The 16,400-nt window shown below is 36.1% G+C and overlaps 4 protein-coding genes and 1 long non-coding RNA gene across 6 annotated transcripts; 3 read left to right on the top strand and 2 right to left on the bottom strand.

Moving 5' to 3' along the window:
- Positions 1-988: 988 nt before the first annotated feature.
- On the top strand, positions 989-2,481 carry LOC116024278 (putative F-box/FBD/LRR-repeat protein At5g44950). The gene is made up of 3 exons (XM_031265169.1): positions 989-1,765; positions 1,861-2,058; positions 2,218-2,481. Exons 1-3 carry the CDS (start codon positions 989-991, stop codon positions 2,479-2,481), a joined length of 1,239 nt encoding a protein of 412 aa, XP_031121029.1.
- Positions 2,482-4,744: 2,263 nt separating this feature from the next.
- Positions 4,745-6,385, bottom strand: LOC116024277. The gene has a single exon (XM_031265168.1). The coding sequence runs from the start codon at positions 6,383-6,385 to the stop codon at positions 4,745-4,747; it is 1,641 nt and encodes a 546-aa protein (XP_031121028.1).
- A 177-nt stretch (positions 6,386-6,562) lies between these two features.
- On the top strand, positions 6,563-9,565 carry LOC116025084 (6-phosphogluconate dehydrogenase, decarboxylating 2). The gene is made up of 2 exons (XM_031266165.1): positions 6,563-6,866; positions 7,900-9,565. The coding sequence occupies exon 2, from the start codon at positions 7,909-7,911 to the stop codon at positions 9,364-9,366; it is 1,458 nt and encodes a 485-aa protein (XP_031122025.1). The 5' UTR covers positions 6,563-6,866; positions 7,900-7,908; the 3' UTR covers positions 9,367-9,565.
- A 433-nt stretch (positions 9,566-9,998) lies between these two features.
- Positions 9,999-13,189, top strand: LOC116025086. 2 transcript variants are annotated; one of them, XR_004099591.1, is made up of 3 exons: positions 9,999-10,970; positions 12,557-12,739; positions 12,832-13,189. It is a non-coding gene; the product is annotated as an uncharacterized LOC116025086 (long non-coding RNA). The 2 variants fall into 2 exon arrangements; XR_004099590.1 differs by having other exon boundaries at positions 12,827-13,189.
- Positions 10,543-11,750, bottom strand: LOC116025085. Its single transcript, XM_031266166.1, has one exon. The coding sequence runs from the start codon at positions 11,458-11,460 to the stop codon at positions 11,023-11,025; it is 438 nt and encodes a 145-aa protein (XP_031122026.1). The 5' UTR covers positions 11,461-11,750; the 3' UTR covers positions 10,543-11,022.
- Positions 13,190-16,400: the final 3,211 nt, after the last annotated feature.

Here is a 16,400-nt window from a genome sequence, read left to right as displayed (position 1 = left end):
TATTCAATTGTACTATATCTGTGTAATTAATTTTTAATTACCATAATAATTAATAGGTTATTATACTGGCTGAAAATATTGTAATATTTGTGTATTGAATAATGCTGAAAATATAATAAACATTCAAATACTCTTGATTTTCATTCCTGTTTTCTACCATATATACGGAAATAAGAAAATGTAAACAAAATATGTACCCTTTATATGGAATAATATAAATATGTACCCTTTATATGGAATGATATAATTACATAAATCATATTACATATCGATTTTTCTAAGATAATTACAAACAAACGAGTCATATATTATTCAATTAACTAAGTGATATTTTTGCACTAATTTTATAATCAAATAAATGTACACTCTCAAATATTAGAATTGTTTATAATTTTTATCTTTAATTTTATTATCTAAATATATAATAAAAACAATTATACTAGCATCGCACGATTAGTAAACAATAAAAGTCATCGCACGTTTCTTTTCTTTTTCTTAAATATTTTTCTTTTCTGATAAAACTCAATCGTTGAAGTCAAATTCAAACCCTCTCTCTTCTCCAAATAATCAATTATTTAAAACCCAACCAAAAACCTCCGTTGATTCTAGGGTTAGAGCATAGGAGTGGCCGCTCTACTAACTCATCGATTATACTCTTCATTGCTCGTCGCCGCTCTCTATTTCGTCTCTTTGATTGCAGGTTTTTCTCAAACCAATCTATTGTTTGCTTGTGTATGCTTACATTTTTCTACTTTCTTTTATCTACCTACCACTATCTTCATACTATAATCTAGTCTTAGAACTTTTAGGTATACACACTCCATTAATTTTGCATCTTACATCTTTCATAATTGGCATCTTCCTACTTGGATTGAGACTTGCATTTTAATTACTATCTCCAATTAAGTTCACCCATTTTAATTTAGGCTTATGTTTCAATTTTAATTTATTTACTCTTTAATTTGTATAGGTTAAAGTTATCTAGATTATGGCGGGGAGAGATAGAATCAGTGAACTTCCGTTTGACATAATTGACAAGATTTTGAGATTCTTGTTGATTGAAGAAGTTGCTAGAATGGCAGTTTTGTCTACCTTTTGGAAGGATATTTGGTTCAGTCTTACGCACCTCAACTTTGATGCTAAGTTTTTAAAGCACATTGAGAAAAAATATTCTCATGCTCACAATGATAATAGGACCAAAAATATGAAAAAGAAAAGGAGAATCAATGATATATGGACATCTGCTGGTTTGCATGTTATCAACAAAGTTCTCATACAACATAATGGATTTATTAACAAATTTGTTATCGATTTTTCTCATACCCCTAGAAATACACTTAGGTCTCGGTCGTTTGACATCGATCAGTGGCTCCTTTTAGTCACACAAAAAGGTGTTGAAGAAATCAACATTAGTTTAAGGCCAGAAAATGAGTACAGTCTGCCGAATTGCATATTCTCTTGCCCATCACTAAAAATATTGCATATTTATGGAGTCTCTATTAAACCTATAAATGCTCAGTGCACATTACCAAACGTCACTTCACTTCAGTTTCAAGATGTTAACTTTGATGGTGGAGATCTTTTGGTTGATGTTCCCATGCTCAACAGTCTGTCATTTATTGGGTGTAAGAACATGACTACTTTTAACATTGCTGCTAAAAAACTTGATCATTTAGCAATCCTTGATTGCAGTTTTTACGAATTCTCGGATAACTTAGAGTTGAGATATTTTCGTAGTCTTGAATTGGATAATTCATCTATCAAGGTATATCGATTCTCCATACTTTTTTTTTTGATATTTTTTATTTAAATTATTTGTTACAAATTGATCTAACTTGTTTTTTTTAATTGGTTTTAAAGGATTTTGTTTATGAATTTATTAGAAGGACGAGACTACCACTACGACAACATGCACTAAATGTGCAACACTTGACGATATCAACTAAGGAAGAATTGAGCTCATTAGATAATGATGATGAAATGAGGATTGGTGTTTCTGCATTCATGTATTTGCTTCAAATATGCCCGCATTTAAGGATATTTGATGTGGATTTATCGGTAATTTTATTTTCTTTATTATTATTATTATTATTATTATTATTATTATTATTATTATTTTGAGTACTATTGACTCTGTTACAATGTAGTATCTGTGTAATTGTTGTTAATTTTTTTTTTGTGTGTATGTATTAATATAATTTTTTTGTTTTTATGAAGTTTTCTGAAATTTTGCCAAAACTTCCGGAGTTACTTCATATTGTACGTCATGGATATAAAATGCTTCGCATATTGGAGCTGCAAGAATTTGCAGGATTTCAGCGCCAAATCCTTTTCATCAAGGAACTACTTGCTTGCTCTCCAATACTTGAGAAGGTTGTCATTAATCGTGGAAGGGTAACCAACATCTACTTTGAAAATAATAAGGAGGAGATTTTGCATTTTCATCGTGCCTCCACAAAAGTAGAAATTATTTTCCGCTAAAAATCCTATTGCAAACCTGTTGAATTAAGGTTGCGCATTGGTTCATACTTTATACATGTCTAATGATGTATGATTGTTAGTTTGAGTCAATTTTTTTTTGAGTGACAAGAAAAACTCACATAAGATGCTTTACTATAACAATAGATGATGACAAAAGATGATTGTGATTGTGGTTGTAGCTGGATTTTTGTCTAAAAAATTATTGTTATCTCTAAAGGTGTACGTGGTTATTGTTGAATAGTATGAAATGTCTATCTTATCCTTATTTTTTCAGCATAATGTTTTATATATCAAGAAATATTTTCAAATAATAAGCAATTTCCCCATAAAAAATTATGAATTACTAGCTTAGCTTGGTGATTAACAGATTAACTAAAAAGGTAAATTTCACTATTTCTTCTTAAAGTTTGAGTATTTATTTGATTTTTTTTTGAGTTGGATAACAAAATTACAATTTTAAAAAAAGTACACAAAGGTCTATTTGATTTTTAAAGCTATATTTTATATTCATTCCCTTATGTTAAATTCCTTTTTAAATTTATTTCATAATATCCACTTTTAATGTGAAATTATTTAAATTATATACTTAGGTGTTCGACATTTGACTTGGATCAATAGCTCATTTTCGTCACACAAACATGTGTTGAGGAATTCACCTTTTTCTTATGCTTAAAAATGAATACATACTACCAAAATGCATATTAAACAACTCGAGCTTTGATATTGGTAAAATCGTCAAAAGTAGAGCCCGTTTAAGCCCATCATTTGCTTTGAGATTATCTTCTAAAATTATAAATCCAATTATTTTATATTTTTATATATTTTAAAAATCGACTTTTTCGCTCATAGAAATTTTCAAATTGGTCTCATGGTCTAACAAATAGTGCAATTATATCCCATAATTATTAAAAAAAAAAAAAAGTTTCAACAATGCCCCTTAAATTGGTAAAATAGTGAAATTATGCCATTGTTTTACCTAACATGTTACCTCTGGTGTGGTAATGACTAGGTTAATACGTGACTTTCTAAACTTAGATGGTGGCTAAGCGTACTATTTATTTTTTTTTAAAATAATAACTATTTATTAATTTATTTTTAAATTTTAATTTTATTATTTTATTTATGAATTTATTATTTATAAATTAAAAATAAAAACTACTGACCATTTTCTTTGACGGCTAGTGGATGTTTGTCCACCGCCTTCGTTCCCCTAGCCATGGCCATCTCATGGGACAAACGTGTCCCCCTCTCAAAGGAGGCGGTCATGGCCGAATTCGTTGAGAGGGTCCTTCATCTCGGATTTGTTGATAGACAATTTCATTGATTTTTCGTCGATTGAACTGTCGGGAAAGATGGCCGATGGTTGCTTTTTAAAACAATTAAATAAAAATAATAAATAAATTATAAATTATGATTATTTTAAAAAATACGGAGTAATAAGTAATTACATAGTACTGTTTTATAAAAATAAAAATAATTAAATTAAATTAAATAATATATTCAACAACCACCTAAGCTTAGAATGTCACATGTTAACCTAGTTAGAGCTAAATTAAAGATAAATTGTTGAATAAGTAAAATTAGACTTTTTTTTTTGTTAGACAACGAGGTGTCATGAGCAGTCCCTAATTGTAAGAGACACTTTTAAGTTTTAAGCCCGTACCATACTTAGACTAATCTCCGTTCACACTGGACCGGAGTGCATGCTCACTCACGCAAACCAAGCTGGTTAAGTAAAATTAGACCTTTTTTTTGACAAAGTAAAATTAGACTTAATTGCACTATTTTACCAATTATGAAGCTTCATTGAAATTTTTTAATTATGAACCCAATTTTACTATTAGTTTGATTTATATAGCGAATTTGATATCTTTTCTCATAATAATTTTATTCTACTCTTAGATATTACCTAATGAATCAATGAGCTAAACTCGGGCCTGTTTTCTTTTTCTTTTTTTTTTTTTTTTTTTTCGAGGAAATGTAAATGTATATTCTCGAGGGAACGAGGCATGCCCCGACCCAGATCAAAACATCTAGTACATGCTGTACATTGTTACAACCAAAACAGTGGCAAAGCCAACTAAGAAAAACAAGATGGAGGAGGATTAATCCTATGCTCGAATAGGTGGAGGCCATTTCGTGGAAGTGAATTGGCATGTCCAACCATTGAGATCCTCTCCATATATATAAAACTGAAAAAATGGTCCAAATACATGGGAGGACCAAAAAAACCAATACAGCAAATCAATGAAACATGTCCACATTATGTAATGGGATAAAGGTAGAAGATGACTCGGTACACGTCTTTGGCGATGTTTTTCACTAGGCCATCGATGGGCAACCGATCTTCATCGTGGTGAACTCTATTTCGGTTTCTCCATAAGTGATAAATTGTGCAAATAAGAGCAATGGTAATTGCCTTCGAACGCAAGCGTGCTCCTCCGTGCAATCTGTTGATCCACTTGATTGAGCTCTTGATTGCATTCGTGCATTTGTGAAACCCAAAATGCATCCGGACTTGATTCCAAACTTGTAATGAAAAGGGGCATTTAAAGAAGAGGTGTTGAGCCGTTTCTTTATCACCCACACACATTGAACAGTCGGTATTGATGTCAAGAAAAGCAAGTCTATCCTTTGTTGGTATCCTTTGATGAACGGCAAGCCATGTGATAAATGAAAATTTGCGGGGAATGTAAGATCTCCATACAAATCTCCATGCAAAAGCTGGTTGAGATTTCTCTCGAAGAAGGTCATAGATCTGTGAAACCTGAAACTTGTTGTTGTTCACAGAGTTATGAAGGAATTCCTTTGCATTTTGCACTCCTCCCTTGGCCAGTGAGATCTTGTCTCGGGCTTCAAAAATCTTCTTGAATAACGCAGAGTCCCTCTTATTTGGGCAGAATTCCCAAACATCATTACCATTTAGATAGACAGAATTTACCCAACGGATCCAAAGCGAGTCCCTCTTGGAGTGTATGTCCCACAAAACCTTTGAGAAGAAGGATGTGTTCCAAACTTTAAAATCATGGATGCCAAGCCCTCCTTCTTCCTTTGGAAAGCAAATCTTATCCCAAGTGATTAGGGAAACTCGCCGTCCCCAAAGAAATGCTACATGATCAATCACATTAGCAGGAAGGGGAAAATTTTGAATCCAAAAACTAATAGTACCTTGGATTACTGAAATTATGAGCTCAAGTCGTCCAGCATATGACAAGGTGCATCCCTTCCATTTTTCGATTAACCGAGTGATTGCTGTAATGAGGGGGGAAAATTGAGCAACTTTGAGCCTCTGCCCATCAAGAGGAATGCCCAGGTATTTTACCGGGAGTTGGCCTTTTGGCATTCCTGAAAAATCCAGTCTATTATCCTGGATCCCTGCTACAAAGATGTTAGATTTTTCAATGCTAACAGTTAACCCCGAAGTTTCTTCCAACTCCTTTAGAGCATTAAGGAGGATGGTGACCGATGCTGGATTTCCTTTTGAGAAAAGCATTAAATCATCTGCAAAGGCGAGGTGTGTAATACCCAACTGGGAGCATTTCGGATGAAAGGTGAAAAGTGGGCTGTGAGCCTTAGTTTTGAGTACCCGTGAGAAGTACTCAATGCAAATGGTAAAGATGAGAGGGGATATTGGATCCCCCTGTCGCAGGCCTCTTTTCCCATCAAAATGTCCATAAAGGCAGCCATTAACTGAAATTGAGAATGATGTTGAGCTTACACATTCCATGATCCAATCAATGAATTTTGTTGGAAAGCGAAGACCCTCCAACGCCTCCTTAATGAAATCCCAATCAATGGTGTCATATGCCTTTTTGAGATCAACTTTAATCATGCATCTCGGAGAAATCCTCTTCCTGGAGTAGCCACGAATTAATTCTTGTGCAAGGAAAATGTTGTCTGACATATTTCTTCCTCCCACAAAGGCCCCTTGAGCTGGATCAATGATAGATGGTAACACATCACTCAATCTCTTTGCAAGGACTTTCGCAATGTATTGGTGGTTGTGATCTTCATAAACTAAAATGCACGCAATTTATTTCCCCATTGAACCATTTTCTTCACCCAATTTGACCAACCATCTACTGACCTACCACGACACCAACCATACCCGAGGCAAAGCAATTATTCCAGGGAAAAAAAAACCTAAAATTTAATTGCATCACTACTAAAATGTCAGAATATAAAGTGAATATGCCGTTGTAGTTTGACTAGGAAAAGAAAACATAGCTACTGCACTGTGGTTAGGTGACTCACATTTTCGTATTTATCAATCATAATTGATCTTGTTTTACAGAACCCAGATCTTGATTTTTGTTTCCCGGTTCATAGTTTTGCGATACAGTTTCGTATCTTGTACAATTTTGAGCGCTCCGAACTGATCAGAGGTAAAAATGGATTCTTTTTCCCCTTGTGGTTTCATTTTAACATTGTACTTTTCCGATCTTTGATCTTGAAGTTTGTTTGTTCAGTTGTGGTTGAGGATATCTTCACATTGTTAATGCTTAATTGTAAACTATATCTCTTTAATTCTACTGTAAATTTGCAGCGTTTATTGTGTTTTGCTGTTATTGAGTTTTGATTCCTATTATTTGCAATTGTTGCTCTAGACCTCTAGTTCACTTGGGAATCAAACATTTGTGTGCTTCTTTGTTTTTGTAGTGCTTTTTGTTCTGAATGTGGAGAACTTGCTTTCTCCTTTCTTGGATCTGAAATCTAGCAATGCAAAATTTGTTCTCTTTTTTTTTTTTTTTGGTTGTTGTTGTTGTTGGGTTTTTCAAAATCTTATATTACTAAGTTATGCTTTTTTTAATTACTAAAAACCTTGCATGTTTGAAATTTGTCAGTTTCATTTTTGGTAATATGCAGTATTCGTGTAAAAATTGAATCTTTATTATAGCCTTTATAGAGGGCAGATGGTTTTCTTCATCCATTACAGTTAACTATAGCAATATCTTATCTTTTTTTTCTTTGCTTCATCAACCTCATTGTGTATAACTTGTGTTGTTATATTTGATGGTGACAAATAAAAACTTGTAACGGATTGATTAGTTTGTTAAACCCCAAGAGTGTACAATTTTGATTATTTATAATTCTATCCATTCATCTATTTACCTGTATTGCATACTGGTTGTGCTTAGGTGGTTAGAAGATCTAATAACTATTTTATTTACGGAGTAATTTTATTGGTTTTGATTCACCAACATTTGTTACAGTATCCAGGTTGTAACAGTGGTACTGATGTGCAAACTCGTAATGATCTTTATATGTACTCTGGTTTATGATGCATACAAAAATTATGAAGTTCTATGGAGATAATTAGACCTTAAATAGTTCTAGTATTGTTTATTGTTTCTCCAAAACCTTTTCCTGCATTATGTGAATTCTAAAATTCAAAATCTCTGAATCTTTTGATGACAGGAAAACAGTATGGCAACACCAACAAGAATTGGTCTGGCTGGCCTTGCTGTTATGGGGCAAAATCTTGCCCTTAACATAGCGGAAAAAGGATTTCCTATATCCGTCTACAACCGAACCACTTCAAAAGTTGATGAGACTATTGAGCGAGCTAAAGCAGAAGGAAACCTTCCTGTCTATGGTTTTCATGATCCCGAATCCTTTATTCGCTCTATTCAGAAGCCTCGTGTTGTGATTATTCTTGTTAAGGCCGGTGCCCCGGTTGATCAAACCATCAAAACTCTTTCTGCTTACATGGAGAAAGGAGACTGCATTATTGATGGTGGGAATGAATGGTATGAGAATACCGAGAGGAGGGAGAAAGAAGTGGCTGAATTGGGTCTGCTTTATCTTGGAATGGGAGTCTCGGGTGGCGAAGAAGGTGCTAGGCATGGACCATCACTGATGCCGGGAGGTTCTTTTGAGGCATACAAGTATATTGAAGACATCGTACTGAAAGTAGCCGCTCAAGTTCCCGACAGTGGCCCGTGTGTTACTTACATCGGCAGAGGAGGTTCTGGTAACTTTGTTAAGATGGTTCACAATGGGATTGAATACGGTGATATGCAGTTGATTGCGGAAGCTTATGATGTACTGAAATCTGTGGGGAAACTCTCTAATGATGAATTGCACAAAGTTTTCACAGATTGGAACCAAGGGGAGCTTCTTAGCTTTTTGATTGAAATCACAGCTGATATATTTGGAATCAAGGATGACAAAGCGGATGGGTATTTGGTAGACAAGGTTCTGGATAAAACGGGCATGAAAGGCACTGGCAAGTGGACTGTTCAGCAAGCTGCCGAGCTCTCGGTTGCAGCACCAACGATAGCTTCATCACTGGATTCAAGATTCCTTAGTGGATTGAAGGACGAGAGGGTTCAAGCTGCCAAGGTCTTCAAATCTAGCGGGATTGGTGATATCCTTACTGATCAGGTTGTTGATAAGAAGCAGTTGATCGATGATGTGAGAAAGGCACTTTATGCATCCAAAATCTGTAGCTATGCCCAGGGAATGAACTTGCTTCGTGCAAAGAGCATTGAACAAGGGTGGGGCTTGAAGCTCGGGGAACTGGCTAGGATTTGGAAGGGTGGTTGCATTATCCGTGCTATATTTTTGGACCGTATCAAGAAAGCTTATGACAGGAACCCAGACCTCGCTAGCTTACTCGTGGATGAAGAGTTCGCAAAGGAGATAATTGAACGACAATCTGCTTGGCGAAGGGTTGTATGCCTTGCTATCAGCTCTGGTATTAGCGTTCCTGGGATGTCTACAAGTTTAGCTTATTTTGACACTTACAGGAGGGAAAAGCTCCCTGCCAACTTAGTCCAGGCTCAAAGGGATTACTTTGGTGCCCACACATACGAGAGGATTGACATGCCAGGGTCTTTCCATACCGAGTGGTTCAAGATTGCCAAGCAGTCAAAAAATTGAATCTCTTCGGGGCCTACTTGCTGAACCGATGCTTTCATTACTCTACTGAATAAGGTTTTTCTTGTGATTGAAAATACTAGATGCAGTCATGTTATCATCTAGTTATGCAACATTTTGATGTAACCCTTTGAAATGTCCCGAAACATTTACGATTTATTGAAGTTTTTCACAATAAACCACTTGTGGGTTTCTTGGTCCAGATTTGGCTTTCACTCTATGAAGCCTATTTCATCAGATGCATTAAACATAGGAATACATTTTCTTCATTGCCTTCTCCAAGTAACATTTACACAAACACACAAAACAGAGATATATAATGCATTCTCCTGGTGTGGACTAGTCCTTGTAGACACAAGTTTTCATTTGTTTTCTTTTTCGGTTGTGCATTTCATCTTGGTGGATGAAAAAGACAACCTTAATGAGATTTTCATGTGGAATTGCTAATAATGTTTACTGTATGTAACTGTTGCTGAGTGGTTTCTTCATGACTGTTCAATCCGCATGCTTTGTCTCCATTAGGCTGTGTCACCTGCAAGCAATAATTGAAGAGATGGAAGTCTTTTTCACCATGCTTGCTTTCCCAACATCATGACCTTAGATTTCATATCTGTGTTAGAATCTGTCTGGATGTTTGTAGTGATTATTCCTCTGCAAACACTTTAGAATTTGTCTGAGCACTTCTTGTGATTATGGCATCTGCTAATTACCGTTGAATGTATGGAAGAGATAGGTGGTCAAGAAGTTAGAAATGACAATAGATGTTGTCAGGATCAAACACTTACTCCCCGTCAAAAGTTATAGCTAGTGGGGAAGGTGCAACTTTATTTCTTTATATTCAAGCACGCCATGTTCTGAATCTAGGCTTGGTGGCAATGCCCTCGAGGCCTCAGCCTAACACATGCTTGTTTCTTGAGTTATTAGCAATTCCACATGAAATGCCATACAGATTATTATGCTAACAGACTGAGATTTTGGTTGCAGAGATAAGTTTCTCCAAATTTTTTAAGAGTGGCCTAGTTGAATAGAGATCTTCAAGATTGAACTTCCCGAAAGACTATAAATGCATACACTCTAGATTGAAAGACAGAGGAAACACCTGAATTATATGCTGAAACTTCTTTACAAAATTTATTTATTTCTCTGATAGCTCAAAAACAATAAATTCAGTTGACTATGGTTTTTTTTTTTTTTTTAAATAATGTTCGCTAACATGTTGTTCTCGCTTGTTGGAAGATGAGGCAGCTGACCTACCTGCATAAGCCTGGAAGGCTGGAAAGGAGAGTGGGTTACTAACTGCTTCAACAAACAACAGGCTGGAATGTCTTGAACATCTTCTCTTGCTAAAATTTGCGACTTTTTTTGGCCAACTCTGCATTTCTCTTATGAAAACTTACTCTTACACATTCTAATATGCTGCATATGAAACTGATGACATCAAAAAACACGAGATTTTTGCACATGCAATGGTTAAACCGTGACATTTTATGAACTGTACTGACAGTGTTGGTTCGATTGCTTGATTCACAGCATTTGAACTGGAGATTCAGCGGGTAGATATGCCAAGCGGGATTTCTGTTCTGTTATTCCATGGACATCATCGACAGGTAAACGAAGCGATATTGAACTGCTTGGACAGCTGTTGGCATTTCTGAATTGTTACTTTTTTCTTAGAAATGATCTGCTTTGACCATAAGAACTCTTTCCCCTATGTGCATCTTCCCTTACCTGTTTGCTGTTCTTACTAGCCTTAACCCCTTCTTCTTTCTGGTGTTTCTTGACTGAGTACTTCCCCGGGACTTTCTCGCCTGCATACTTGAGTTTCTCCTTTCCATGGCTCCTCTCCATGCCTCTGCAGATTTCTTGATAACTCGGGCCAGAAGAGGCATCTGAAGCCATGGAATCATCGCTGTCGCCATGTTCAGTGCCTGCAACACCGCCAAAATTCTTACCCCTCACCCTCTCTGAATCTCGATGATCGTCTTCGTAGCCATCTTGATCATCGTATCCTTGGCTGAACGAAGCAATATACATTGTCCACCCCGACTCGTTGCTGCTACACCCTTCTGCTCCTCCCGGGATGTCAGAAGGCTCCATTGTGAACAGAAAGGATCGATGATATATACAATATACCCTTTACCAAAAACTCACAGAAAACATGAAATCTTTACACCTAGCTAGGCTGATGCAGAAACTCTGGGAGACTTCCATGAATGGAACAAACCAACAAAGTCATTCTTCACATAGAACATTATTGTTTTGCAGCCACCATAAATTCTCTGGCCTTTTTATTTGCAGCAGACAGCTAGAACAGAGAGGATAAACTAATCCTCCAAGATATAACAATAACCGGGAGTTTTTATTTCGGTTCTCCTCCCTTGCCCTTTTTATTTTTTATTTTTGTTTGGACAACTTGGTTGCTGACTTGTTATACCTGAAATGTAGTCTTCTTTACTGACTCTGCCTACCTCATAAATACCCAGCTGCTTTAGATAGCCCCACTCCACTGTTGTCAAATAAGTAAATAACACAAATCACCAATGACCTTGAATTGAATGGCTTAATTGCATGAACCTTTAAAGTTTCTGTCTTTCTCATCCACCAAGACCTGCTTTTTGATGTGATACATGCAGTTGTTGGGTGGTGGCTCGTAGAGCCGAGTCCAGCATCCTTCCATCGAAACGTGGCGCTGATAGCTACGCGTGTAGAAAGAAATAAAGTTGCGCTTTCGCTACTAGCTATATAGCTTCTGGCGTAGTGGTAACTGATAAGCGCTTGATCCCAACAATTGGTATCAGAACAGCTTTTGGCGTAGTGTAAGCGTTTGATCTGACAATTGGTATTAGAACAGCTTTTGGCATAGTGGTAAGCGCTTGATCCTGACAGCAATGAATCCATCTGTGTTGTTTGGCAGCTTTTATGAGGTTAATTTGGATGAATGACTCAGGAAAGGCTATCCTGCTACTGTTATTCCACCCTATTTCTTGCAATTGTCTGTCATAGTAAGGCATGCATGTGTTTTTTGTGGTAAAAAACTTAGGATTTTCACTGTTGAGTTTCTCATTATACCATCACACATACAGTAACTGGACAACATTTACACTTGTTGCAGAAAGTAGTTGAGGTAGATTTGAGATTACAGTTACATAAATGCAACTCAGTACTATTTTTTTTTCTTGTTTTTTGTGTGTAGTTACCATCACCTTGGTTGTTGCAATGGGGACCTTTGCATGGTAGTGTTAATTTTAGGGTTTGCAGACCCCAAATTCGAGTGCCCCACCTATTCTTTACCCTAGAGTCTCGCTGTCTCGGTGAAGGATGTAAACACGGGATATGCCTCAACATCATCAGGCTCCCCAAAGCGTCCGCCCACTCGGTAGGATACAAATCTGCTTACTCGTATACTATTACTGTCAACGAAACAAGTTATTAAGTATTAACCTTACTTTGCCCGCATGGACAGCTCAGTTGGTCACAGGGGTGAAATTTGAGAAGAAAGATCAGGGATCGAGTCTTTTACCATTGAACAGTCATCCATGACACACAATGTTTACTTCAAAAGAGATAAGTTTGAATTGATTTTCCATCATTTTTGGCAGTATTGACACTTAAATTGTTCTCCCCCACATTGGCATATTATCTGTTAAGACTGGACAAGAGAGGTTGCTTGCTTGCATGATTTTCTGCCTGTAAATGGTGGCCAAATCCTTTGTTTTGATTGTATCTTTAAAACTCTCTCTCTCCTGGGCTCCATCTGGGGATAATTCTTTGGAAGCTTTTTAAACAAATGGACAACAATTCCTTAGCTGGGGAGATTTTGATTAAACAACTATGTTTGTTTGCAGCCATGTGTTTCAGTATCTCAATTATGGCAATCAAACATCCTGTGCACTGATGTGGATGCATGACTTCCACTATATGTATATATATAAATACACACACATATATAGGCAGAATCCCATGAGAATAACTTACCCTAAGAGAACTGCGAACAAATCTCATCCATCCATCTAAGATGATCAAGGGTTAGAAATTAAGAAAAAAAATATGTTGACATTTCTGTAATTAAGATTGCGCATATTGTAATGTTTGATTGTGCATTCCCGGATAACTGATTGTGCATTTGGAAATATTCTCCAAACACACTGTCAAGTATTTTCCTACAAACCGTGTCGAGATTCATGTAATTACGATTGTGCATCTTGTAATGCATGATTGTGCATTTGCAAGCTTTTCTCCAACTTCCCTGATTTCAGCCATTGATCATCTTAAATGGATGAATGAAATTAGTTCTCACGGGTGAGTAGTCCATTTTTTTTCTTTATTTTCAACCATTAGATTTACTAGATCGATGATTTGAATTTGTCCACAGTTCTCACCTGAGGCATGGTTCTCATGGTGAGTTTACCTTTTCCCATAAGTCCGTGTGAATAGATCTGGACCATTGAATGCTTGAGATCAATGGTCTAGATTTCGCCAACTGTGCAACTGTACAAGCAATTGTGCAACTATGCAAGTGGAGTACACATTGATTTTAAGCATTCAATGGCACAGATTTGTCTACACACGAACTCATGGGAAAGGGTAGACTCATTTGATCATGAGTCTATATATATATATATATATATATGGATCGTTAATTTGTGAATCAAACTTACATGTGGAAGCCATTGTGACAAATCATCATTATCATTAATTAAATCCTAAAATGCCCAGAATACAGTGAGCTGGGAAACTTGTTTTTCTCCCTTGCAGAAACAGACAAGAGCAAGCAGGTTGAGCTAAAACACTCCAAAACTGGAGATAATGTCTCTTCATCCTAATTCCTATTTCCTACTACCCTTTTGGCCATGGCATTGTTTGTCCAAACTCTATCCCATAAATGATTAACAGTGACAGATGTGTGAGTGGCAGGAATATATATATATGGGCAGATTCATTATTCTTGGATTTTCTTAGCTTGTTTAATTTTTGAGGTGTGATTGGACCAACCAGAGTTTAGGATGACAAAAACTGTGTTGTTGAAGGGTGTTTTTCTAGGATTGTAGTTGGGGTGTCATCTGTCATGGCTTACTATATTGAGGGTGACACAGAATTAGTGTGGAGGTTCATGGTGGGATTGTAATTATATTGGATGCTTTTATCTGCATCATTGTCAATCATTGTTCATATGGCTAGCTAGATCATCCCTAGCTAAGCTAGCTTTTATATGTATATATATATATATATATATATATGTTATACATACCCACAGCTGGATATTCTCCTAACAGCTGATGCCAAACATGACACACCACCACACAAGAGAATAAACCAGCCTGTGCATGGTTGCTTTAATTTGCCATGTTGTTTGGCACAACTCCACCAACAACTTTCATGAGGTGAAAGGCTAAAGGCAGATGAGAGATTTAGTTTTATTTTATTAGCCAACAACTCATCTCGATACCCGCACAGATAGATTGAGTCTTGGCAGCCACAGTATGAGAGTTACACTCAATATGGTGAGCTCTTTGTGGGCAACAAGCAATGGGTATTTCCATACCTAATGGGTCGCTAAGTAACCGTGATTTACTCCACTATCATGTCGGGCGGGATGTGGGGCCTTGACAGTGAGAGAATTTCGCCTATTCGTGCACGGGGTAAACCTAGTCTACCTTGTGACCCTAGTGGGAAAAGGATTACAAGGTTGACTGGCTCAAGCCAAGAAGGTCAATAAATCACTCCCACTGACCACTGGGACTCTAGGAGTCGAACTTGTAACCTTGTGGTTATCAAATCGACAACCTAACTAACATAACCCCAAATGCCCTTATGCTATTCAAACAAGATTTTATTTATTTATTTATTTTTACAATTATTTTAAAATTTTAGAAAACAAATAAATTTTGGGAAATTGAAATCACAAAATGTAAACTCCCACTGCCAAATTTGCCCTCGGGACTTTGATCGATTTTGGATCCTAAATGTATAAAATATGGGCCAGCAGCAGTATTGGGCTTATAAGCCCAATCTAATGGAAGAATGAATATAATAATTGAATAGCCCAATTGTATATGCAGCTTAATAGGGCAAATTATGCTGTGGACCCAGGTCCACCTTGCAAGGTGGACCTGGGTCCAAAACTACGTCGTTTTTGTCTCTCTCATTTTTTTTTTTAATTAGTAAACATATTGCTGAGTATAGAGTTGTCCAAAAATGTGTGAATGCAGATGTTTTAAAGTGTGAATGTAGAGTATAGAAATCGTGAATGTAGATTTATGATTGTGTGAATGTAGAGTTGCCTATAAATGTGTAAATGTGGGGGTTTCAAATTGTGAATATGGAGTATAGAAATCGTGAATGTAGAGTTATGCATGTGTGAATCTGTAATAGAGTTAAGAAGTTCTAGCAACTTGTATGTAGCCCTGTAATATGTGAATATGGAGTTCTCAAGTTGTGAATATGAAGTATAAGACCTGTGAATATAGAGTTTTGAATGTGTGAATGCATAACAGTGGTAATATAATTACTAAACATATAATCCTGCTATGTGTGAATGTAGAATATAGTGTATGTGAATGTAGAGTATAGTGTATGTGAATGTAGACCCAGGACCACCTTGCAAGGTGGACTTGGGTCCACGGCATAACAACCCGCTTAATAGTCAATGGGCCAGGCCCACCAAGAATGGGCTACACTTGACTTGAGAGCATCTCCAATGAGGATATTTAAGATTTTAAGGTCCCAAATCAATCCAATAGTTAGTTTTTTTTTTTTTTTGAATCCAATAGTTAGTTGTGTGGACCACAGTTCAAAAACAAAGTCGTTTAACGCGTTTTTTTTTTCACATTACATGTTGATATATATATATATATATATATATTTTAATTCATAATGTACATTATTTTAACACATAATATACATTATCTTACCTTAAAAATTTTATTATTCTAATACATAATGTATATTATCTTACCTTATAAGTTTCATTATTCTAACTCATATAGTTTAACAACACCGTTTTAAACCGTAATTTATATAGCTGTGCATATGGCGGT

Source organism: Ipomoea triloba, chromosome 7 (genome assembly GCF_003576645.1).
Source record: "Ipomoea triloba cultivar NCNSP0323 chromosome 7, ASM357664v1".
Lineage (NCBI taxonomy): Eukaryota > Viridiplantae > Streptophyta > Magnoliopsida > Solanales > Convolvulaceae > Ipomoea > Ipomoea triloba.
Note: the sequence above shows the minus strand (reverse complement) of the source record. Positions and strands in the feature narration are given on the sequence as shown.